Consider the following 26,091-nt stretch of genomic DNA (forward strand, 5'->3'; position numbering starts at 1 on the left):
CAAGTCCTCCCCTTAACTCTAGCTTTATATGAACCTAAAATACAGATTTCAGTAGAAGAAAGTAAGAAAACAAAAAAGAAACATATCTGGTTTGTGTGTCTATATACATATGCCAGCCCAGGGCTGCTCATTACCCTCTGGCCCTGGCAATAATAAACACTGACATTCGTGGCAGGTTGTTGGAGCAGTCAGTTGACTGAGGTCAGTGCCTTTCTCCATTAATACTATAAGAACGTTAATGCGGGCAGAAAACTGGAAGATGGGTGTAAATCTGAAGGTAACACAACCTCAGGTAATTAAATAAAGACACAGGAATTGTAACACAGTGTTCTGTCAGTGTTGCACTTCTGGTTTCTTTTTAAGAAAATGTATTTCACTTTAAAAATCTTATTCATGTAACTCAGTACATTTGAAAAATAATTCACTCCAAGTGCAAAAAATTGCATGATTTGTGTTTTCTTGTGGACATCTCCTGGGATTTAAATTAGTAATCCAAGTAACATAATCCAGTAATATTGCATCTCAGTTATAAACTTTTTAAGATCCCACATCGTCAATTTTTTTTCAATTTTTCACCTCTGCCAGACTTCTTCAGCTCTTCACAACGGGAGTAACTTTTTATTTTATTATTTAACTGCTGAAAAGTTCTTGTTTTCTTCTCCCACACCACTATGGAGGACCAGGAGTAGGACAGGAACTAACCCAGCAAAAAACATCAGTCCACTGCAGTGAATACATTAGCATACGTGCAAACTACCAGGCCAACGTTTATGCAAACCCTCTTACCTCCATGTTTTAAAAGACACAATAATAATAAGTAGACTACAAATGTATTATAATCAGTCAGTTGTGAAGCTGTTAAATGCATTCCTCTGATGCTCATTCACTATTTGCAAAGTTTTTCAGTGCTAGGTTGAACTGTTCAATTCTGTACAAATTGTTAGGATTCTCTGTCAATGCCTAGCTTTGGTCTACATCTGGTCAAATTGGGCTTTGTCTTCAGAAGAGTTAAAATAATGGCAGTGTCCCAAAAAATATTCAAAATGTCCCACCACCCTCAACCCCTGGCTTGTATAAGAAAGGGCAATAAAAAGAATCATCATATAAAAATACATTTATTTGCAGTAATGAAAAAAATAAAATACTCCAAAATCCAATAAGGTAAAAAAATTGCCTAAAAGGAAATTCACAGTGGCTAAGTCCATACACAAACATTTGGTAATGAAAATTAGTGATGAGTATTGAAATTTTCAGCAACCAGAGTAAATCAATACTCATAGTACAAAAACTCCATCAAAACACATTCAAATGATCTATAAGCAATTCACTTCACCGCACAGCCTTTATAGGCTGAGAGGTCGGTTCCTTAATGGTAAGGGAATTGTAGCCCTGCCACTTGCAGGTCCACCTACAAAGCACAAAGAACATCAGAGAACAAGATTATCCAAATAGAAGCTAAATAATAGACAAGCAAATGACTGGGAATACATAATTAGATAAATAATTGAAACAGCAATTATACTCTAAGCAATAGTAATTTAATGAATAAAAAATCAACAAAAAAGATATAAAAAATAAACTTAAATATAAGAGAAGGGAGGGAACCTGGCTTAACATGACACAGATAAAGTAAAAGAGAACCAAGTGGTACAGATGAAAGTTGTAGAGCAAAAAGCTCTCTTTAAAGCTGAAGCAGTTATGAACTGAGCACAACTAAGCTAAGTTTGGTTACTGTTTATTTTTTTTTCTGAAGATTTCTGGAACCAATTATGAAATTTTACAGAACAGTTGGTACATACTCTGTATGTGAAACTTCTGCCAACCTGGTAAAGCAAATAGTGAATTTGTGGACACTGATTGGTTATTGTCTGTTCTATAGTGAATTTGTGGACACTGATTGGTTATTGTCTGTTCTATAGTGAATTTGTGGACACTGATTGGTTATTGTCTGTTCTATAGTGAATTTGTGGACACTGATTGGTTATTGTCTGTTCTATCATACAGATGACAATCTTGTACCTATAGCCTTAATTTTCAGCAAGTGTTTAAGCAATTGTTTTAATTGTTTTCTGCATGTTTTGTAGAACACTTTCTTTTCATATGAAATTAATTAACAAGTGTACTGAGCTAAAAAAAATAGTGGAAGAACTTATTGACTTTGTTCAACATGACTTGCATTTGATCCATAATGAAGTGTGATGTACAAGAGGTTATAAAACTAATTGGTAGAAACTGTAACTTTAAAGTGGAATTTTAATGTTGATTTAATATTGGCTGGATTTACTTAGTAGAGTATTTAGGCATGGCAATAATTTTATTTAGATAAAAGAATATAGTTTCCTTATATCTTGTATGTTTTGCACATATTTATAAAGAGTGCAATTAATTTAATAAATACTAGATATAGGAAAATTATCACATGATAACAACATTCACAGTGAGACACAATGCAGAATGTGAAGTGTGACTTTTTTGCATAGTTAGAGACAAATAACTAGAAAAGATGAATACAAAAATTAAATTATTGGCAAAATATGTGTACTTTATTCAGTATTTCTGTAGTGGTTATCTACTTATCTACTACTCAAAAACCATCATACTTCAAAATTTCTATTATCTTTAAATCTTTTTCTTTCATTGGGCTTTCTCTCAGCTTACCTCTTTACTCTATAGTCATAAAATGTTTAACATGGAAACAGTATGTTCTAGAATACTTATAGTAGGTATCAGTTGGCCCCAAGTTCAGGTTTTCAATATACTGTAAAGGGGTGTGAATTCTATGATGCAGACCTAGCTGAATGACAAAGTGAGACTGACATTTTCCTCACTGTCATTCTTTGTAATGTTCCTTTTCAAGGACGCATGTTTGTATTACATGTATTATGTTTATTAGGATATTTTCTATCAATACACAGTGCTATGTAAAACTCTTAGGGCAACTAAAAAAAGTATTTTGAAGCTGTTCGGAAGGTATCTATTGGCTCATAAAAATGTTATATGACATTAGAATAAATGTAGATAAAATAAAATTAGTCATGTTTCTAGTGTTTACTACATCTTGCCCAAAGAAGGGGCCTGAGCTCCTCAAAAGCTTCCATATTGTAATCTTTTTAGTTAACCAATAAAATATGTCATTTTGCTTGAATTCTCACTACATTCATAATGGCTAACATGGTTCAACATACTAGTGTTTTTCAGAAACATATTGATATTGTATAAGATGGTCACACCACTAAAAGTTTGGTTCCAAAATCTCTCAGAGGCATCCTAAACATTCCACTTACAGCATATCTCTCTATTATAAAAGGAAATCCTGGGATGAGTCTTTCTCAGAGATAATTTCAGCTCCTGTGAGAGAGAATTTCAGGTCCCACGAGACAAGTCTTTTTACCAAGAGATTTTGACAAGTCCTGCCCCCCTCTCAAAAATTTACAACCACGTCCACGGTCCAATCACTTCTCATTCGTGTTAATGCTATTGTCAGAAACAGTTCCTGCGCTCTCAGCTCCAAGCAGGGTCGGAAATAAAAGACAAAGAAAAGAAGGCAAAGTAGAACGTCGTAAAGACTTTGGAATGACTAAACTACCGGTAACACTTTTGTAACAAGGCTATAGTGGGCAAGAAATAGAATAACAAACCAGATTCTTAAGATGTGGTATTCATGGTGATATAAAAAGAAACAAATTGAAGAAAATGGACAAGGTGTAAATATAAAATGGAAGACTGTTTGAGTGGAAGACTCAAAAAGGCTATCTTCATCTTAAGAACAGTAGTTAAAGACCACTATCTTAAGGGGTGGAAAGAAATCCAGTAAAGTACTTGCTCAGCATCTGATTGATTCAACATGTCTCAACTCTGCAAATGATTCATAAAACAAGGTCTTGCAGGACATTTGTGCTGCTGAGAAACTTGTTGTAAAAGAATAATAAGCAGATGAGGCTCCAGAGTGTGAAAGAATATAAAGCATGGAGTAACAACCAGTTACAAAAAAGTCTTATAGAGAAATATATGTAATAATTTAAAGTTTGACTCACAAAGACACTATGTCAGAATGAGAGCTGCCGAGAATGACTTTAATCCCTGTCTGTAGCCTTCTGTGAACCATGGTGAATGTGTTCTGATATGGGTTGGAGGAGCAGTTGAGCTAAATGTTCTGTAGATCTGGTTAAAATTGACACAATTCACCTTTGGCAAGATGACTTACTGGCAAAAACATCATGTTAAGGCATGATAAGCAATGCCAAACACATAACCTTCTTGTAGTGGAAATCTGTGTATGGTCAGGGAACATTAAAAGTATTACTTTTTCTATGTCATGTTTTAAATCTCAACATACGTACATAATTGAAGCTGTGTTCTATCATTTGGGCAGGCAAAAGAACAGAAGTCGACCCAGTTCAAAAGAAGTGTTGTGGAAAATACCAGCAGAAGCTTAGAACAATATATCACACAACTACTTGAAAAAATTAAACAGCAATGCTCCAAAACAAGCTGTTTCAGTTTTACATTCCAAGAGAGGTTATAGGAAATAGTGACTTGTTTTTGTTTTCACAAGCAAATAAACACTTAACTACCCAGAGTAGTTTTAGAAATATTTTTCTTTGGTGACCTAAAACTCTCATACATATGTTTATTTATTTATTAATTTATTTTCGCAGGCCATCGTTGTGACTGATGGAGAACGTATTTTGGGCCTGGGAGACCTTGGGAGCTATGGCATGGGAATTCCTGTTGGAAAGTTGGCTCTCTACACAGCATGTGGAGGGGTCAATCCCCAGCAGTGTCTTCCTGTATTGTTAGATGTCGGTACAGACAATCAGGTAACACTTTTTGTATATAAACAAGCTAGATTGTTGTTCTTCCTTCAGTGGAGAGCAAGTACATCATTAAAAGTAATGCAACTGTTGGTCTCACATCAATTCACAACCTTATAATACATTTTTAAAATGTTTGTATTAGTCTAGCTATTGTTTAGTAATTGTAACAAAACCTTAACTTGGGCAGACTTTGGTTATTAAGTTAGCAAGTTTTTTTCCTGTCAACACTGGAAAATCTGTGTTTGGCATGCTTAAGCAGAGGTGAAACTTGGTGGAGCACAAATATCTTAATTTATTTACAATTACAGTTACTTAAATACAGTAATTATTGGTTTATTTTTAGTGCCTTCCTTTTTGACAGTTTTTAAACTTTGATAAACTGTATAATGTACATTTTATTTTAAAATTTAAATTAGTGCTGTTGAATTATATTTTTTTAACATAATGCAACTTGCCACTTTTGTGAGTTCAGACATTGGAGACGAAAGGAAGAATCGCTTTTTGTATGGTGTGGTTTAAACCCTGGACCTATACTTTTTAATGTTTTGACAAACATTTATTTATATGTGTATTTATATGCCTGTTTTCTGGCACCAAAAAAGCAAAAACACAGCTATATTGCTGGATTATAATATCAGCACCTATGTAGTCCACCTAATACAATCACATAAATCAAACATCAAAGAAGAGTTACTCACTAAAAAAGGTTCTTAATCCTATCATCTGGAAAAGGTGTAATATGTATTCTTTCATCTAAGACTCTTGGAATAAAAACTCACCTAACTGCAAATTCACTGCAGAGTTGTGGTCATTTGAGCAACAACTTTAGAAAATGAAAGATATTCAAGAGACTAAAGATCTAAAAAGCCCTAAGATATAAAGGAAATTGGATATTTCTCTGAGAGTCAGAACATGGACAGTTGGATGAACAAAGAAAGGAGTTACATTTCTTATTGAATTCTTTTGTAACAAGCATTAGTAAAACTTAACGTAATACATTGGTAGGTTTTTTTATTGGCAACTATCAGCTGATATGTGTTTCAAGATTCTCTAAGATGGGGATGAGTATAGGGCTCAAGTGGACAACTTTGTTTCTTGGTGCAGAAAGAATTGTCTGCATCTTCACATCAGCAAAACCAAGGAACTGATTATTATTGACTTTCGCCCCACCAAGGAGTCTCTATGTGCAGTCACTATTCAGGGGTGGATTTAGAGGTGGTACAATCCTACAAGTACTTCGGGGTTCACATCAATGACTGGTTGGACTGGTCTCATAACACAGAGAAACTAAGAAAGAAAGGACAGAACAGGTGATTTTTTCATAGGAGACTGCGTTCCTTCAATGTGGGTAGTGACATCCTTCACATCTTCGACAACTCTGTGATGGCCAGTGCTATTTTCTATGCTCGGCTGGTAACATATTTCAAGAGAGGCCTGTTGAATTAACAAGCTAATTAAAAAGGGCAGGCTTAGTTGTATGATGCATTATGGACCCCCTGAATGTAGTAGCAAAGGAGAGAATTGAGTATTACTATGAACAGTGCAGGTTCATACTGACACATTAACACTGAGGAGTTTCAGCTAATGAATTCTTCACAGAAGTGTGTCAGGAAATGCTACTGGGAATCCTGTATACGTATGACAATATGCCTGTATAATGCCTGACTGTGATTATAATTGCCAAGTCAGAAGTTTTCTTTCTTTCTAATTTTCTTCCTGGTGTGTGTTCAGGCCATAGTGTGAGTGTGTGTGTTTTTATTTATTTATTTATTGAGCTTCCGTAGAAAATCAAATTTCCCCCAGGGGACAATTAAAGTCCTGTCTATCTAAATGGATGTTTATTATATACTAGCTGTGTAAGCCCGTGCTGTAAAACCCTAGGCTCCTAGAAACTATTGAAATCGTCAGAAAAACAATTGAAATGCAAAGTTTTTGGTTTTTTGTTGTGGATGTGCTCGCCCCCCCCTTGTCTATCAGTGGCTAAGCGAGTTTCTCTCTCCTTGGAGATTTTGTTTTGGCGATGTGCTCGCCTTGATTGTGTATTAGCGTCTAAGTGAGTTTGTGTTTCGTCGGCGGTTTCACTTTGGCGATGGAGTCAATTTCTTTCAGCTTCATGCTGTAGCCATATACTTCTTTCTTCTTCCGACTTGTTACCTTGGGGCTACCTTGCCGGCTCTTTGAGCTTCATGCTGTAGCCTCGCACTTCTGGGCCAGACAGACAGACACACACACTTCCACATATAGACGTTTATGTATAAGATACTATTATATATTGTTTTCTATTTCTGTACTGGCCGTAGTATCCTTCCTCAGTCTGTTTGACTTGTTCCTCAAAGACAGGCAGTGTTACCTGTTGTAATTAAGCAATAGATTTACAAAATAATGGAATCTTGATTTAAAATTGACAATTTTTAAAAAAAAATTATACTACAGGAAAGGCTTCCAAAGTATAGAGTGGTAAAAATCAACCTCTTAAATAGGAGAATGGCATGATCTCTTACAGTAAGCCTCTGCAAGTTATCATACTTGGCAAGCAGTTAAAAACCCTAATTGATTTTGAAAACTGCAAACATGGAAAATTCAATTTAATGTAGACAAATGCAAAGTGCTACATGTAAGCAGAAAGAACGAGAATTGCAAATACAAGATGGGTCAGGCTGACTTGTAAAACTGTAGAAAATAAATAAATACAGTACATAAAATAAATATTTAAACATGCAAGAAGGCTTATGCTAATCTAGAAAACTTGACAGTTTTTAAAAATTACTTATGAGATTTTGGTACCGCATGCTGTTAGCTAACTAAACAAACTTGATGGACTGAGTTGTTGTAAACTGGAAAGCACTTTTTCATGCAAAGAGTCATTAGAATCAATGGATTTTTCTAAACACACTTTATTCACTGTGGAGCCATTTTAGGAAAAAAGTATCTCCTTGCAACATAGTGTACAGGTAGGAAACAACATGAGAGCAAACTTGGTCAAACCCAGAATTACTCATTTCTTCTTCATGCACTCATGGACAAGAAAGTCCAAACTTTATGCTGATATTGAATAGGCCACAAAATTAACCCAAGCTGTAAAAAAAACTATACTACTATAAATCTCTATGTTCCCTTTATTATCAAGCATTACAATTTGAAAATTACAGTTTTTGCTGTTACCATAGCAACAAAGCTAGTAAAAATGATCATAATTTTAGTAATGCCTCAATATAAATTACTAATTTTATTTGTATGTGTGGCCTAGCATTTAAAAACACCTATATATATACGTGTGAATATACTGCAACCTTGAAAATATAGGCACAATAGTACATAATAAATGGAGACTAAAGAATGCCACTCTGTGAAACATCGCACAGTCAAAATTGTATTTTGATGTGTATAATTTTGAAGTGTTTAATTAACTGCCTGATTGTTTGAAAAATGTTATATAGGGGATTTTACTATTTGAAAAAATTAAGGCTAATCTCTGTTGAATTTGATTCTATATCAAAATTGTTGAAAAGTAAAAATTTCTAGTGGCTATCCTTTTTTTAACCTGGAAATGAGCATAAGAAAGTAGCATGAATGAACATGCCTAATTATTTGCAATTATTCCTGGAACTTGCTTCTTCCTTTACAGTTTCAAAGGGGGCAAATGTCCATTGTAGCTTAATAAATGTGTGTTCTTCTGCAGACACTGTTAAATGATCCATTGTATATTGGACTGAAACACAAGAGAGTACGAGGAAAAGAGTATGATGAACTGGTGGATGAATTTATGCAAGCAGTAACAGATAAGTAAGTAACCATGCTGTATATAGCTATTTTATATGTAAGTGTTTGCCTGTCTTCCAATCACACATTTTTAGACACATTTAGGTGGGTCATAGACTTCAAATTTGCCACTCTAGTAGGTTGTTGGGTAAAACTAAAGGGACAGATTATTTTTTTGGGTCTATTAGAACTGCTTTGTTCCAATTCAACAACTATGAGAGTTAACAATTTAGATATCTGGTGATAGTACATGTTCAAAAATTCACCAAACCTTGATCACCTGTTTATATAAAATGCTAAGATCTGTCCATCTGTCACATGATTTCTTGCAAACTTGCAAAAATTTTGATCTTTTGATCTTGGTCTTAATTGAAAGGACAAGTATGTTCTGGAAATTCAACAAATTGTAATTGTCAACATCCCGGTAGCAATGACTTGTGGTTGTGTGTTTACACCAATGTGATTGAGAAACCAAGTGATAACCACCATAATGAAAGAAAGAAAAAAAGAAGAGTGGCAACATCTGCTGAGCATCAGGCACATTGCGGAAGGCAATTAAGCAACAAAGAATAAGAATGAATAAGCACTCAAGACAATGAAGCATGTAGACAAGAAATAAGTAATCCCAAAATATAGTCTGACATGTTCTGGAAATCCAAAACATTTTAGCTTGAGGCAATATAGTGGCAATTTTAAAGACAAACAGAAAAGTATATTGTTATAAAACCATTATCCCTGCAAGCCCATCTATTGATAATCTCCCAGAACATAGTACGTATGTGTTCAGTTATAATCAAATTTAAGTATTATGTTTATTGAACATCAAGCTTTTGTAAATGTAAGTATAGGAAGTCAAAATGACTTGTGGCCATGTGTTTATGGCAAAATAATTGAAAAACCAAGTGATAACCATCATAATGGCAGAAAACAAGAGTAGTGACATCTGTTGAGCATCAAGCAAATTGCAGAGCACGATTAAGTGACAAAGACCCAGAAAGATGCCAAATAATCCTGAATGTAGAACAGGTAAACAGCAGGTATCCAGGACAAAATCCTGGTTACAGAATGTAAGAAGGAGAAAGAGAACAGAAATGCACTGTGACAATCGTCAAATATTCAAAACTTCTGACCACATGAAAGCTTTGCTTTTATATCCTTACATTTATATTTTTTTTGGACACCACTGTTGAAAGCATGTGTTGTCAAGGATGTGTTGCCAAATGTGTTGCCAAAATAGAAACGTTTTGCTTACTCTCACAGCAATTATTATCACAAGGTGTGGAAACAAAAATGGACAGTTTTCAGATGCATTATTTTTCCACTGTCCTCTAGAGGAGTGGTTTTCAAAGTGTTTTACATCTTTACAATTGTCAAAGACATTGTGCATCACTTTTGTGGCCAACAGTCACTTGTAATCATGATTTTAAAATTAATATTGGCATTTTTATTTTAGTACACATATGCATATTAAAAATGTTACATAACATTCAAAATCCCACATTTCAGTAAGTGATCCAAAACAACCCCACAGCTTTAATTATTGATTTATGGCAGGCAGACTGACAATACTAATGTGCCTAAAGCCGAAGTCATATGGGACTTATAGGATTACTTTTGTCAGAGGTGGACTTTCCAGGCTGATGTCAATGTGGATTTAAAAGAGTCTAGAATTCTGCAGCAGAGATTGGAAGGATGCAAGTTTGGAGAAGTGTTTAGAGAGAGGGAGGGAGAAATTGCTGTATGTGCACAAAAATGGAACATGAAGGATTGGAATTGATGTAAAAGTTTTACCATTTGTGAAAGTTTCAGATGGAGCATTACACTGAGGATGGCCCTCATGGCCCTTGTTAGATTCACTCTCAAGGCCAGAATGTGGAAAGTCAGGCAACAACCTTATTGTTATAAAAATACTGTAGGTAAAGGTTATCTCAACCTTAAAAATAGTTTTTTTTTTTTTAGTTTATCAATAACTTGTAGCTATACAATAATACAGGAAGTATGACTAAATGACAAAGGGATAAATGAAAAGGATTATGTGATGTCTTTATTTCTCATCTTGGTGCTTGGGTACAATATTGTTAAGTTTCAGTAATTTATAAAATCGGACATTTCAGTAACTTTAATTCTGTAGTTACAAAAATAATGTATAACTGTGGAATTGTAATAAACCAAAAACCAAAACAACATATGAGTAGACTGACAGAAGTTAGTTGAGACTAAACTGACTTTCAGTGATACAAAGGTGCAGCAGATTAAAGCAAACTAAAGAGATAAAAAAAAATATTATTGCAGCGGGCAAACTGATAAAGGGAAGTTTAAGCAGGGGTGGACTGTGTGATTGCAGCTGTAGTAACCTTCTGGAATTGATCTTTTCTAGAAAGACTATGCTTGCCTTCTGGAATTATTTATTCCAGGGATCAGGCATTACGTGGTAATAAATGTAAATGTCCCAAATGGGTGGGCGTTCTTTATCACACTGGAGACAGTGAGCTGGAAGAGGACAGTGCATTGGGAGGGGGGAAAGAGAGTGAATGCAAGTGCAGTGGCTATGGATTAGTGGGAAAAGAACTGGTTAACTTGTTGCTTTAAAACCTGACAGAGTGCTAATATTTGGATTTTTTAGGCCTCCCTGGCCATGGGGAAATTAAAATTGGAATTAAGAAACTAGTGAGCAACCTTGATTAAAAAAAAAAAAGAATTTTGAGAATATTCTACTCTTACTTCAGCATAAAGAGTCAACAGATAAAAAATATTGAATTTTTTAAAAGTAAACATCATTTAAATTGTGGCCATGTAAAGTAGGACAGCACGGTGGCGCAGTGGGTAGCGCTGCTGCCTCGCAGTTGGGAGACCTGGGGACCTGGGTTCGCTTCCCGCGTCCTCCCTGTGTGGAGCTTGCATGTTCTCCCCGTGTCTGCGTGGGTTTCCTCTGGGTGCTCCGGTTTCCTCCCACAGTCCAAAGACATGCAGGTTAGGTGGATTGGTGATTCTAAATTGGCCCTAGTGTGTGCTTGGTGTGTGGATGTGTTTGTGTGTGTGTGTGTCCTGCGGTGGGTTGGCACCCTGTTCAGGATTGGTTCGTGCCTTGTGCCCTGTGTTGGCTGGGATTGGCTCCAGCAGACCCCCGTGACCCTGTGTTTGGATTCAGCGGGTTGGAAAATGGATGGATGGATGGATGGCCATGTAAAGTATTTAAAATATCAATGTGTTTCTAAGTATCATCATATTTTTGAATATCTATGGGAAGCTGAATTGTACTGTACGTTCTAGTCAAGCTATTTATTTTTTGCATTATTTTGTACATTAGCTGCAAATAGCATGTCTTTTAAATCAGATGTTTACAGATTGATGCCTTAAATAGAATTGCATAATCTTCACACAACCAAACCAAAAGTGAGTCATTTGACAATGTACTTTATGCAAAACCAAAACATTAGGTGGTTTTATTCTCATATGATTTTCAAAATTTTTAATCTTCAATTGATACCATTTTCAATACCGTCTGTACCACTCAGCTGAACATCCCTCAAACCATATGCCAACATATTGGCAGGAGTTTTTTCTTTGAATTAAGATATGCTTATGGGAAGCTGATCAGCTGGATGCAGAAAAATGCAATTAAAAATTGGTATCAACTTACAGTGACAGCTGTATATTTCACCAAAGCTGCCTTGTTTGGTCAAGTCATTCCCCAGGACATTAACTTGATAGACACCCATGCATCAGCAAGCAGTGCTGTTTCGCTGCTTTTTAAAAGCCTTGTGTATCACTGTAAAGATATTTCTAACATTATGTGAGATTTCAAAGCCTGTGAGCTATGTGTTATTGTGGCCTGACGCAGGCACTAGAAGATTCAAAAAGCAAAAGAAATTGTTTATGAAATTGAAATCTTGATTCCACAATATAAGATAAAATCTTGTCGGTGCATAGTAAGAAATCTGTTTGGTGAAGCATATAACATCAGAAGTACTGTGAGTGCTAGTAAAAATAAATATTTTGAAGTGTCTGTAGTACAAAACCAAAGCTTCTGTCACAGGAGTTTGCCATAGATTAATTGTATTTATTTTAAAGTGGGGTTAGCTTTAAATAAACCTTAAATATTTATTAAAATGAAAAAAATTTGAAATGGTTGGCATATTTTTTCCATCATGATGGAAGCTTTAAAAGTAAACATCTCAAATTCTTGGAAAATGTGGTTGAATATTTTTGCATTTCAATATATTCCCAATAAATTATGTTAGACATACTGGGTCAAACTCTGAGTCTCCCTTATTTTCAAATTTGTTCTGTTTTTGATTAATTGAATAACCTATTAGAGAGATTCTTGTCTTGAAAAGATAATGTAATATTAATAAAATAGTATCGTTTTCCCAATCCCTTTTTGACCTTATACTGGTGGTTATTACTCCAAAGCAGGGTTGTTATTATAATGTGACAGAAGACTCTACTTTAATCCATTACTTTTTATTTAGTTTGAATGACACTAATGCATTTTATTTTACTGCTTACAGTTTTGACGTTGATAACAATTAAGAAAGTATTCATCATTATCATATAAACTATTATTAAAGATAATCTCCTTATCACTTACCAATATACTGTATATATATTGGTAGCGGATTAAAGCAAACTATATACTGTATATATATATATATATATATATATATATATATATATATATATATATATATATATATATATATATATATATATAATGAGGTACAGTAGGTAGGGCAGTGTGCTATCATTGCAGTAGTAATACTGTAATTAAAACTGAGGCCTCAAGTCTCCAAAGTAATACGTTGAGATTATCTCTCTGTCCAGGTAGTCCTTTCTAATTTCACATCCCAATGGTTAACTCTGAGATTCTTCAGGTAAAGAATACAGAAGTTTCGAGCTAATGTAGTTATACTCACTAATCATGGCTCCGGAGAGTGGCAATATGTTGCATATTAATTAGTATATGCAAGTAAGGATTTCACTGTATTGTGTACAAGTAAACCAGTCCAATTACACTGATTGTGAGTGTGTACATGAGTGTACCCAGGAGTTAGCTCATGCTATGTTTAGGGTTTGTTTGAATTGGAATAAAAAGATTCTGTAAATGGACAGAAACTTGTGATTGATATAGTGAGTGAACAGTGTGGACAGATTTCTGCTTTCTATATTTCTTTCTTCCTTCCAGCAGAGGCATTCTGTCTGACAAAATTGCTGCTAATTTAACCTTTCTCTCCTTTTTCCATTTTCATATCTTTTTGTTTCTGGCAAGCCTCCTTTTTTAATCTTACACTATTAGAATTATCAGCGGAAAGGATCAGCAGTGCGTCCAGCTTTTGTATTTTAAATTGGCAGTCCTTTACACGACTTCTCTGCAACTGCACAGAGGGGAGCTGTGATCCAGTATTCACATAGTTGCTTTCTTTCCCTTACTTTGATATAATTGTGATTTCTCCCTTGAGGATATTTCTGTTTGTACAGGGCTAGGATGGGTGGGAACTCTAGTTATGGGCACCCTGGGGCAGTTGTTTTAATGTCCTAATGTAAATTGGTTTTCTGTGGTTTGTTATGTTTGTTAATTATCGCAAGAGAATATTAGGTATATAGTTCTCTTAGAAGCAAATTAATGTTTAACATTATTCCCGTTACCTATGAAGAAATAACCTTCTGTCAAAAAATACTCTTCTCACTATGTACCTCCTTAGCATGTTAGAGGAAATAAAATTTCTTTTCCCACTTTAATGTAAAGAAAACACTAACCATTATGACACTGTGCCATTTAGTAATGATATTTTACATTTCAAACTTCATGCTTTTTTTTTTTTAGTAATTATTAAACAACTAAATTAATTCTCTCCAGGACTTTTGCCTTACGTTATGCCACCTTAGTGGTGTCTAAAATGACTGTATATACAGAGAAAACAGAGTAACTAGCTTTCTAACAACAACTACAATATAGGTGAGTAGTGCTAACGTGTAAACTAACAAAGTTACAAGTGTCCATCCATCCATCCATTGTCTCCCGCTTATCCGAGGTCGGGTCGCGGGGGCAGCAGCTTGAGCAGAGATGCCCAGACTTCCCTCTCCCCGGCCACTTCTTCTAGCTCTTCCGGGAGAATCCCAAGGCGTTCCCAGGCCAGTCGAGAGACATAGTCCCTCCAGCGTGTCCTGGGTCTTCCCCGGGGCCTCCTCCCGGTTAGACGTGCCCGGAACACCTCACCAGGGAGGCGTCCAGGAGGCATCCTGATCAGATGCCCGAGCCACCTCATCTGACTCCTCTCGATGCGGAGGAGCAGCGGCTCTACTCTGAGCCCCTCCCGGATGACTGAGCTTCTCACCTTATCTTTAAGGGAAAGCCCAGACACCCTGCGGAGGAAACTCATTTCAGCCGCTTGTATTCGCGATCTCGTTCTTTCGGTCACTACCCATAGCTCATGACCATAAGTGAGGGTAGGAACATAGATCGACTGGTAAATTGAGAGCTTCGCCTTGCGGCTCAGCTCCTTTTTCACCACGACAGACCGATGCAACGCCCGCATTACTGCGGATGCCGCACCGATCCGCCTGTCGATCTCACGCTCCATTCTTCCCTCACTCGTGAACAAGACCCCGAGATACTTGAACTCCTCCACTTGGGGCAGGATCTCGCCACCAACCCTGAGAGGGCACTCCACCCTTTTCCAGCTGAGGACCATGGTCAGTAGTATTTTATTATTGCCTTGTTTTTGTTTTTTTGGAGTATGTTTTAGAGTAGTGTCCATTTCATTCTGCTGTAGCCACTGTACATTATAGATTTTTACATTCATAAAACTTGTAAATATTCAGCTCAATTATGTTATCCATGAAGCGAACAATTCAGTTTTATTGTCATGTAGCAAACATAAATGAAAGAGCAATGACATTTATAAATAAATATATTGTGAAGGGGGTGGGGTGCCAGAGAGCTCTCAAACACCACACATAAACACACAAGACAGTCCTGGGTTTAAATAAAGGGTGTTTAATACTCAGTACCTCAGTATACACAAGTCGTCTCTCCTTCCTCTTTCTCTCACTACCACACTGTTCTCCTCCATTTAAGTGTTGCCTTCTTTCCTCCCAGCTCTGACTTGCCTGGACAAACCAGTACAGTTCCTTTTATTGAGGACCTGGGAGTACTTACGGTGCCAGGGCTGTTGCACGTTGGAAGTACTTCCAGGACACATGGAAATCCCACATAACAGGGAGCACACCTCCCTGCAGCGTCCTCTTTTGGCACCCACGGACCCCAGCAGGGCTATGCTGCCGGACTACAATTTCCAGCATTCCCTGCTGGTTCGCGATTGGGCGTCGATATCAAGGGCCGCTGCCATCTAGCGATGGGGGGAATAAACATCCCCCACAAACAGTCCTTCCCTGACCTCCTCTTCTATCCCGCCCTGGAATGGTGCTACACATATTTCTGGTTGGAACGCCTGTCCATTTATCTGGGGCTTCCTTCCCTGGGTAAGGAGCCATCTTCCCTATTTGTTGGGATGCCCGTTCATCCATTTGGGGAGCTTTGTCCGGATACAACATCGTTCTCTCTTTCGGCCGGGATGCCTATATGTTCACTCGTGGCTTCCCATCCAGGTAAGGTACCTTCCCAACTCCTTGCTGAGATGCCCGTCCATACCATGTGCCACCTACAATATCAATTAACAATTCACATTTTAATTTTGCCAAAAATATTTTTTCATCTTATTTCAAGTTAACTACACCTACATTAGTAAGTGTTTGCTAATAAAACAATTCACATATTATGTGGAGTATCAGCTGTGGTTTGCAGCTGTATTACTGTGACAGTTACAGCATTTTTTTTGGCTTTAGCAGAGAAAGCACTGAACTGTTTACATGTTATTTTGACAATTGTGCTCTGTCCAGATGCCCATCTGGCTGCCAGCCGCAGTTGTTGGAAATGGACAAATAGACAGAGAAGGCTCTGTGATCGCTTTCAGCCCCTGTTTAGAATCCCATCTTCTAGACACTTCAAACTAAAGTGTCTGAATATGCTCTGTCTTAACTGGGTAGTGCTGGTTTTAGTATGTGACAAGAAAAGAGGCAGAATATGTGGGTTGAAGAGTGCGGGACCAGGAAAAACCAGCAGAGAGAAGAGAGCAAGGCCAAGGAGGTGGTGGATATGACACAATAAAGGAACCTTTTGTAGGATTGAGGGTTGAAAGTAATGGATGTAGTCGACAGAGAGCATAATGTAATAGTTGGATTTTGGGTTTGACATTTTGAACTTTCTTGCTAATCTAAAGCAAATTGTAAGTATCCCGTCAAAGTTACAATGTAAACAACATTGTGCTATGAAAATGAGAGCCTCCAGACCAGTGACTCTTTACATTAAGTATAATTTCTAAGAGTCCAAAAATATGAAAGGTTGTGTGATATTTGTCTTAGTAATATGACACAAACACTATAAAACAAGTTAACGTTCAGGCCCACTGCATCTTTAGACACTAGGTTGACCTCCTCTGTTTTAACTACCACAAAAGACAACTCCCTTTTCATCTCTCACTCTTTCTGTGTTAAACAACCCTAGTCTGTTCCTCCTGCCAGTCCCGTGAGCCTTAACTCCAAACTATCTTCCTGATTCCAGATTTACTGTAGCTTTGGCCTTATCTGGATTTGTAGTACTCCAGGGTCTCTTCCCAGGGTTTGGATGGCCTGTTTCTGCTATAGGAACACCAGATTAGTGTTCCCAGTGTTGGTCTTCCGTTTCCTTGCACCATTAAGTCATACAGAGCCCTGGGGCTGAAAGGTAGACTGTGCAATTCATGTTTATGCTACCGCAATCCAACTTATTCTTGGCAGCTTAAAGGGTTAATTCATTTCCACTTAAAACTGAACTTTTTGTCAGTAGATTTTAGGCTGTGGAAACTAATGCTGAACTACCAAAATTCTAGTATTATCTGTCCTGTTATGACAACAATTAGAACTTATCTCATCATAGGAATACTTTTAACAGCATTCTTTACAGAGATTGTGATTGTGGTACATGCTTTCAATTGCAAAATCTGAGCTGTTTTTGGCTGAAGGCACTTAATTTAAACATATCACCAATGCAGCAGTTTAGAGTTCTCCTTTTATTTAAATGCAAAATGAGCTTGGATGATACACTGTCTTAATGCAAAAAGTAAAAGATACATAGATAAATGATTCCGTTCTGATAGTTAACTGCCTACAATGCTTAGGTAGCTCAGCCAGCACATCTGAAAAATGGTTGTCCTTTTTTAGAATGGTTTATAAAATTATTGGTAATTGGTTATTTTAACAGGTTATTTTAACTTGTTTTTTATATATAAATAGCTATTTAATAGTAGTATTGTAGGACTCTGTTGTACTGGAGGCAGTACTTTTTTTCATTCACTTAAAGTTTAAAAGAAATCCATTAAAAATAAAGATTTCTTCAGTGACTCCAACAGTCACATATTGTCTTCATTATCATAGGAACGTGGCCCTCCTTGGAAGCCCCACCCCACCTATGTATCCCCTACCACTCACAAGCCCTCCTTACTCTTCAGCAGTCCCACAATGCTTCTGATGAAACCACTAGCCAAATCCACAAACATAATTAGAGATCTTTACAAAGCTGCATACTCTCGATGTTTTCATAAACCTAGCAAACAGAATATTGTTGTTTTTTTTTTGTTATTCCCAACTTAAATTGCACCAGAAAGGAGTGTGTGGTGACACTATCAAAAGTATCAAAGTTATTCTTTTGCAAATTGACTTTGTAATCAAAAGTAGCATTACTTCTTCAAGCTTATCCCTGTGACTCCTAATGGGATCAATAAACATACCCAAACATAAAATATGTGCATATACTTTTTGAACAAACTGCAAATAAATTGCATTACCTTCTAGAGAGTCACAGTTTACATGGTTACATGAGTTGCCTTGGCCAGGAATAAAGGGACAATACAGGAATAAATAGTCTATCATTCCAGTGACTGGTCAAGGACTCGGTCAGTGTAGATTTGGGGATATTAGACCATACAGTCTCAATAAATCTGTGAAATTTTCACACGTCTTTTTTATGTGTAGCACCTATCTGTTGTCTGAAATCAGAAATGTAAGCACATATTTGTAAAAGCAGTTGCAGAAAAACTCACATCACATATGAGATGGATTCCATACTCTGGGATCATGTGCTTCCCCCTAGCAGTTGGGCAGCAGATTTCTGGCAGTTGTCCATGGTCTCTGGGACCATGTGCTGCCATTTATCATAGTGGAATTATTGTGGCTTCTTCCCAGCTCGTCATGGGCATGTGCTGTTGCCTTGAGCCAAAACTGCCTGCTGTCTAGCATTGTGGAGGAGGATTACAGGCTTTCTCCCAGAGCACCATATTGTCTCACTATTAAGGGTGTGTACCATTACTGCCATCTCTGGCAGCCCAATACAGCAGTTTTTAAGTATTCTCTATTAAAGTGCTCCATTTTTCAACTGATGATTCTCAAAGGTCTTATTTAATACACAACCACATGTATATGTGAATCACTCATAGTAATGCAATTTGATTAACAATTAAACCATTTCTCAGCAGGGTTCATAATCACTGACAATAAGAAGTATAAATGCAGTGCATTTGCCAAAGATGCACTTCAGCTCTATAAATCTGACTTTAATTATACATCTGGATGTATAAATTCCAGATGTGCAGCAGTTTTCAATAGTTGTAGAAGTCATCTGGGAGAAACATTCTGTATATCCTTTTAGATGTTATGCAGGCACAGCCTAAACTTACCTTATCTTTCTTGTAAAGAAAAACATAAACAAAGCTAGAACAGAAATCATTTACAAATCAAATTCTAACAATAAATTTTAAATGTTGTCATGAACTTGAACAATCATTGAGTTCTTCATCTTGATGTACACATATGATGTGGCTTAACCACTTTATAACCCTTCTGTTTAAATTACATACATCTTTATGTCCATAAATGTATTTGGAGTGATGTAAGTGATCATGATACATCCCTTACCTGTTTAAACACAAAGGTTAGAAGATACCTTTTATAATAACTGTGCTAATACAACATCTCTTGCATTTTAGGCAATACAAAATAATACTGCCAATCATACTTTTTATCTACAGTACAAAAGATAACTTACATAAAATATAAAGAAGCAATGATGTAGTAAATTAAAAAAAAACACAACAACTTGTAAATTTTCATGAAATCAATTTGTTTTTGTTGTACAATACTCAATGAACTGACAATATTTATGTGCCATAGACTATAAACGTAACTATATAGTCAGCCCTCATTTAACATACAGTAGATAATGGCAGAAAAATTTACGAATAATGAATATTTGCAAATAACCAACTGCACGCTACTGCCTATTTCCTGCAGAGTTTCAACCCACTCCTGCCCATGTTTTCCCTGTCATCATTATTTTTTTCAGATATCTTGGTCAGCGCTCAGATCCAAAAATTATACTTGCTGGGTTCATGAGTATGGCTCTGAATTGGTGACTTTGAACATGTCCATGAAAGAACTGTGTGATGAACTAGCGCTGGGTCCAGGGTCGTGTCCAATGCTGCTAAGATAGGATACTCTTAACTAAATAAGCAGGTTAGGAAATTAAGGATTGGATTGAAGTGTTACTTGCCACTAATAGGTACTTTGTTTACATAAAAAATCTTTGAACATAGTGTTGCATGTTTTTTGTATTGTGAAAAAAGAAACTGAATGATACGCAAATTTAGGATCTGTAGACTTATTTTAGAACTGGAATATGTAATGTATAATGTTGTTGTTTACAGAGGATATTAAAGGCAAGTTTTAATAACAATTTAGAGACCAATAAAGACTATCTATCTATCTATCTATCTATCTATCTATCTATCTATCTATCTATCTATCTATCTATCTATCTATCTATCTATCTATCTATCTATCTATCTATCTATCTATCTATCTATCTATCTATCTATCTATCTATCTATCTATCTATCTATCCCAGCAGTGACACAAGTCCAACCACAGCACACTCTTTAATTTTTTTCTTTTTCTTTACAGCATGCAATACACACAATTCTTCCCAATACGGCTCAGTCCTTTCTTCTCTTTTCTTCCTCTTTCTCTATTTCTCACTGTTTCTCTTTCTCTTCTGCCGCCTCCTCTCCCACAAGCTCTGTCCTCCTGACTCCGGTTCCCTGAATGGAATGAGCTGGCGTCCTTTATACAGTACCAGGAAGCACTCCAGGTGTCCTAAGACGATCATCCGGCAGCACGTCTTGGTGTGTCGGAAGTGCTGCATGGGCTTCCGGAACCTTTCTTGACCACACTTCAGAGTGTGGCGGAAGTGCTGCAGTCCAGGGCTCTAGAACTGATAAGGCACCCCCTGGCAGCGGCCCATGGGCCCCAGCAGGGTTGAGCTTCCAAGCTCCAAGCCTGTGACCCTGATGCAATCCAGGGCGTTTGCCCTCTCGTGTCACGGCGGAGGTATTGTTGTGGCCATGTCCTTTCCCCTGGTCCCGGAAGGGCATCCCAATTGGGCAAGGGCCCGCCTATACACAGTTAACAAATTGTCCAGATTATATGATAATCTAGAGTTTGAGTTACAGCTAATTAAAGAATTAACATGTACACCAGTATGCTTCCTTTGGTACATAAGCAAGTTTTAAATATACATTTATTACTATTGTGGCTATATTTGTTGATGAGTTTGTCTAAATTTGTCTACATTTTTATTCTAGGTATGGAATGAACTGTCTTATCCAGTTTGAAGATTTTGCCAATGCTAATGCCTTCCGTATTCTCAATAAGTACCGCAACAAGTATTGCACCTTCAATGATGATATTCAAGGTAAGTGAAGTTACATACTGCATTATACTTAAATATATAATACCTTCATGATAATATTAATAAAAAGCTTTGGATATTTTAACCTGATAAAAGAGGAAGGGAAATTAGCCATAAATTAATATTAAAGTAAAGAAGAAGGATAGAGGTAAAATTTAAAACAACTGTGGGCTTAAAAATTGAAATAATTTAGGAGGAGAGCAGGAGTTACCTGACATAACCAAAAAAAAGTATTGTTTTTTAATAATTTATGATGTTACTTTTTTCATAGCCTCTTTAGCGTTATGTTTACCTTTGGGGAAAAAAGAGACAAACGAGTTTATTTTTTTTCAGCAACAAAATTTGTTATTATGTTTAACGTAAACATTTAAATACCAAAATGTCAACATACAAGGTACATGTCTAGTGTCATCTTCTGTACTGATGCAGATTTAGTATACGTACTTCATGTAATATTTTTTTAAACAGTCACCAATGCATATAGGCACTGTTCAAGCAGATGTCAAAAGCTTTTTTGTAATATTTTTTCTGTTGCATGTGCATGACAGGGTTGAATGTCAGTGCCTTATCCACATGATCAGCACCTCCCATTGTGTTATTGTAGCCTACCACACTGCAAGGTATTGTGAGTTTTAGCCAGTTTACGCCCAATTTCCCAACTGTCATTTCTGGCTAAAATTCTAGAAAGAATTATTTATAATCAATTGGTTGATCACCATAACTCCAATAATTTATTTGAGATCTACCAATCTGGCTTTAGGCGTTTTCATGGTGTTGAAACGGCCCTCCTGAAAGTATTCAATGACATCTCTGTTATTACGGACTCAGGTGACGCGGCAGTCCTTCTCCTCCTTGACCTATCCGCTGCCTTTGACACTATTGACCATGAGATATTGCTGATGCAACTTGAACATCTTGTTGGGCTTAAAGGGGCTGCTCTTAACTGGTTCAGGTCATATTTAACTGGTAGACACTTTTCAGTGACTTTAAATTCCTCTTTTTCATCTACTGCTCCTCTTAAATATGGTGTTCCTCAGGGATCCATTTTGGGTCCTATTTTATTCTCTATATACCTTCATCCTATTGGATCTATTTTTAGGAAATTTAACATTTCTTTTCACTGCTATGCAGATGATACACAGGTTTATATTCCTGTCTGCAACTCTGCAATAAATCAACTCCACAACTGTCCTTCTGAACTAAGATCCTGGATGGCTAATAATTTTCTTGATCTGAATCAAAATAAAACAGAGGTGCTTATAGTGGGTCCATCAGCTAAAGCCCAAATTGGTCTTGGACTTCTCCGCTCTTTCTCTGTCTTTTGCCAACCTCAAGTCTGCAATCTTGGTGTAATCTTTGACAGTAACCTCTCTTTTGAGAAACAAGTAAATTCTGTAGTCAAGAGTTGCTTTTTCCAGCTTCATCTATTAGGTAAGATAAAGCCTTTTTTATTTTCTAGAGATCTTGAGAAAGCTACTCATGCTTTTATTTTTTTTGCCTTGATTATTGCAATTCGCTGTATTCTGGGATTAGTAAATCCCCGATACACAGGTTACAGTTGGTCCAGAATGCTGCCGCTCGCTTTCTGGTTGGAGCAAGAAAGTATGACTCTGTTTCTCCTATTTTAGCTTCTTTACACTGGCTGCCTGTCAGTTTTCGAATTGATTTTAAAATCTTGTTGCTAGTTTTTAAATCTTTACATGGGCTTGCTCCTGCCTATTTATCCGAATTGTGTATTTTACACCAGCCATCCAGAGTGCTTAGATCTTCTGGTCAGTTGTCTCTTGTTGTCCCTCGTACCAAGTGTAAAACTAAGGGGGACAGGGCTTTTGCAGCTGCTGCTTCTTGCCTGTGGAACTCTTTACCTCATCATATAAAGGAGTTGTCTACAATTGAACTGTTTAAAACAAGATTAAAGACTCATTTCTATTCACTTGCATTCTGTGACCTTCAGTAATACTGATGGTTTCCTCATTGTGATTATATAACATCACTTCTATTTATTATTTATTTTATTTTTATTTATGTTCATATATTTTTATTTCTATTTGTTATTTATGTTATTTGTTTGCTTTTCTTTTATTCTATTATTGTAAAACACTTTGGCCACAGCATTCCTATGTTGTTTTAAATGTGCTATATAAATAAATTGACATTGACATTGAATTCCACATTTCCCCTAACACAAATATTGACAGTTGCTGCATTATGAACATTGTTTTGGATGCAGACATCTTTCTTGTCCATCCACTTGATCGCAAACATTTTGCCTTTTTGCCACAAACCTACTGTACAACGTAGTTTGATGGATTCATGTGATCAGAGTCACCAGGCATATTACAGTGTTTTGTTCATACAGTGCTGTTTGCATTAGTTTTCCTTTCAAGTAAAATCTCAGGCAGTTCAGATGGGATATAGAAACTCTCGATTGTTACATAATAAACAAAAGGTCCACCAGTGACAGCACAAATAATGTAGCGAGGCTGTATTGACTGCACTTGCCATCCTACTAGGTCCATCTACTGTCATAAAGTAATGAGGTCCAGATGTACCCAGAGCTTCCTTCACACAGAATGTAGAAGTTCCATGATAGCCTTCCCTTGTAACAAATGAGACTGTCTGAACTTATGTTAGAACTGGGAACACAAATCCTCTTTATATTTGTAGTTATTGCCTAATGCACATCCCACAGTTTGCACAGTTTTGGTGCTGGGTGATTGGCTTCATCATAGTGACTGTTATTAGTGACATTACAGGTTTTTCATAATGAGTGAAAAACTACATTCACTCATAACCTTGCTGAAAATGGGTGTCTGCAACTGCAGAATTTTTTCTATCATAATATCATTGACTAATCGTAAATAGTCCAGATAATGATGATCAAAAGGCATCTTTAAACTAGGGTTACCCATGAATGGACAACGAGTAGGTGCCGGATTGTCAGCAGGAGTATGAAGCCAACACAAAACACAAACATCACTGACACTTGGCAGGTCAGAATCTACACAAGAGGTCAACAACTGATAACCAATTCATATCATTATGACTGTCACTCAATTTGAGCAATGGCTCAGTTTTAGTTTGTTCCAAAACTGGCTTGTTTTTGTTTTTGGTTGAAGGTTCCACCCCGCTCATGAATAGTGATGAGATACCATAGAGTTAGCTTAAAGTTGCAGAACACATATATTCATGTTTTTTTGCAGGATGATGTTATTTAATCCATTAGATGGCAGCAGAATTCTGTCCCAAGAGTTATTCAGGCTTAACACTGTAAAGTGGATCGTTACAAGTCAACCCAATTCTGACTCGGGTTTAACCATATTGATATAGAATTCTGAACCCTAGTCACACTTCAGGTTAATGCCAAAGAGGTTAAATCTCTATGTTTGCTTTTTGCATTCTCTTTGTATTTAGTAAAATGCTCTGTACAGCACATTTTAGTATTACAGTCTCATCTTCTTGTTGAACAATGTACTGAAGTCATGCTCTTAAAACATATTGTAAGATATGGTTGTGTATTTAATTAACTAAGCAGCTTTAATCATTATACTCTTTTTCAGATAATAAATCTCAGTAATCACAGATGAGATGACTGTTCATAAATCTTTGTGGAAATAACATTTATTGTAACTATCTTCTAAAGGAGGGCAATATAATGACAAAATATAATATTGAGTTTATATTTGCTACAGATAAAAACTGCAATATTCAGTTTTAGTTCAATTTATTTTTATGTGGTACACATTTTATTGAAATGAATATTACATTTACAAAATATATTTAACATAAAATAACCTCCAATTAAACACAAAAATATGCAGTCTGTATGTATAAATACACACATCAACAAACATTTTGCAGTTTTTTTCTTGATACTCATAATAATGAAAGATTAGCAAAGTAAAAAGTAATTTTCTTTAGTTTTTATTTTGAGTAATTTTGACCACGAGGACATGAACAGTTCTATGCTTTCTACCCTTTGTTCGAGCCTGAGTTTGCTAGTTTCATCCCAGCTGCGTGTCTGACTGGTGAACCATGACCGGTATTGTGCCCTCATTCTTTAAACTGTCAAACAATGCTGATGATGCTTTGTGTCTGTCATTTATACAGGGCAAAACACTGTTTTGTCAAGTCAAGTTTTATGTCATTGTAGGCTAAAGCCAAGTATTTTGTTGTTTCAATATCCTGAGGAAATATGAGCAAACAATACCAACTGAACAGAAGTCCCAATTTGGCCAAACAAGACCTCTGGGCCTAGTACCAGGTGATGGGACTTTAACAAGTTTGGGTCCCGGGTGTAGGCCTGAAACTCCTGTCATCCAGCAATTTATTTCCCTAATTCTGCAATACCTTTTAAAGAAAGATCGACACCCATCCAACTGAACCTCTGAGACTAGAAAAATGTATATTATCTAGGCCAAATTAATGTTAAAAAGAATGTATTTATTTTAACCTAACATAAAATACAATAAAAGATAATTCAATTACTATAAAATTCAATAAGTAATATTCCTATATTCTAAAAATATATGTAATAAAGAAAAAGAAAGGATTTACACTCTAGTAGCATTTTATGGAAGAGCATTTTGGGAAGGAAAATCGGGAAGCATCATATGCCTACTGTGATGCTCTGATGTCTCTGTTACTAACAGCTAAATTCCCTACAGTTTCTAAAAA

General features: G+C 36.4%; 1 protein-coding gene across 1 annotated transcript in view; it reads left to right on the plus strand.

Moving 5' to 3' along the window:
- The window catches only part of LOC114650457 (NADP-dependent malic enzyme, mitochondrial-like), a 150,947-nt gene that overhangs the window by 89,846 nt on the left and 35,010 nt on the right, over nt 1-26,091 (plus strand). Inside the window, exons 6-8 of the mRNA XM_028800102.2 lie at nt 4,659-4,820; nt 8,497-8,600; nt 21,308-21,417. Of these exons, the coding sequence (XP_028655935.2) occupies nt 4,659-4,820; nt 8,497-8,600; nt 21,308-21,417 (376 nt within the window). The remainder of the gene's footprint in view (nt 1-4,658; nt 4,821-8,496; nt 8,601-21,307; nt 21,418-26,091) is intronic.

This window comes from Erpetoichthys calabaricus, chromosome 4 (assembly GCF_900747795.2).
Source record: "Erpetoichthys calabaricus chromosome 4, fErpCal1.3, whole genome shotgun sequence".
In the NCBI taxonomy this organism is placed as follows: Eukaryota; Metazoa; Chordata; class Cladistia; order Polypteriformes; family Polypteridae; genus Erpetoichthys; species Erpetoichthys calabaricus.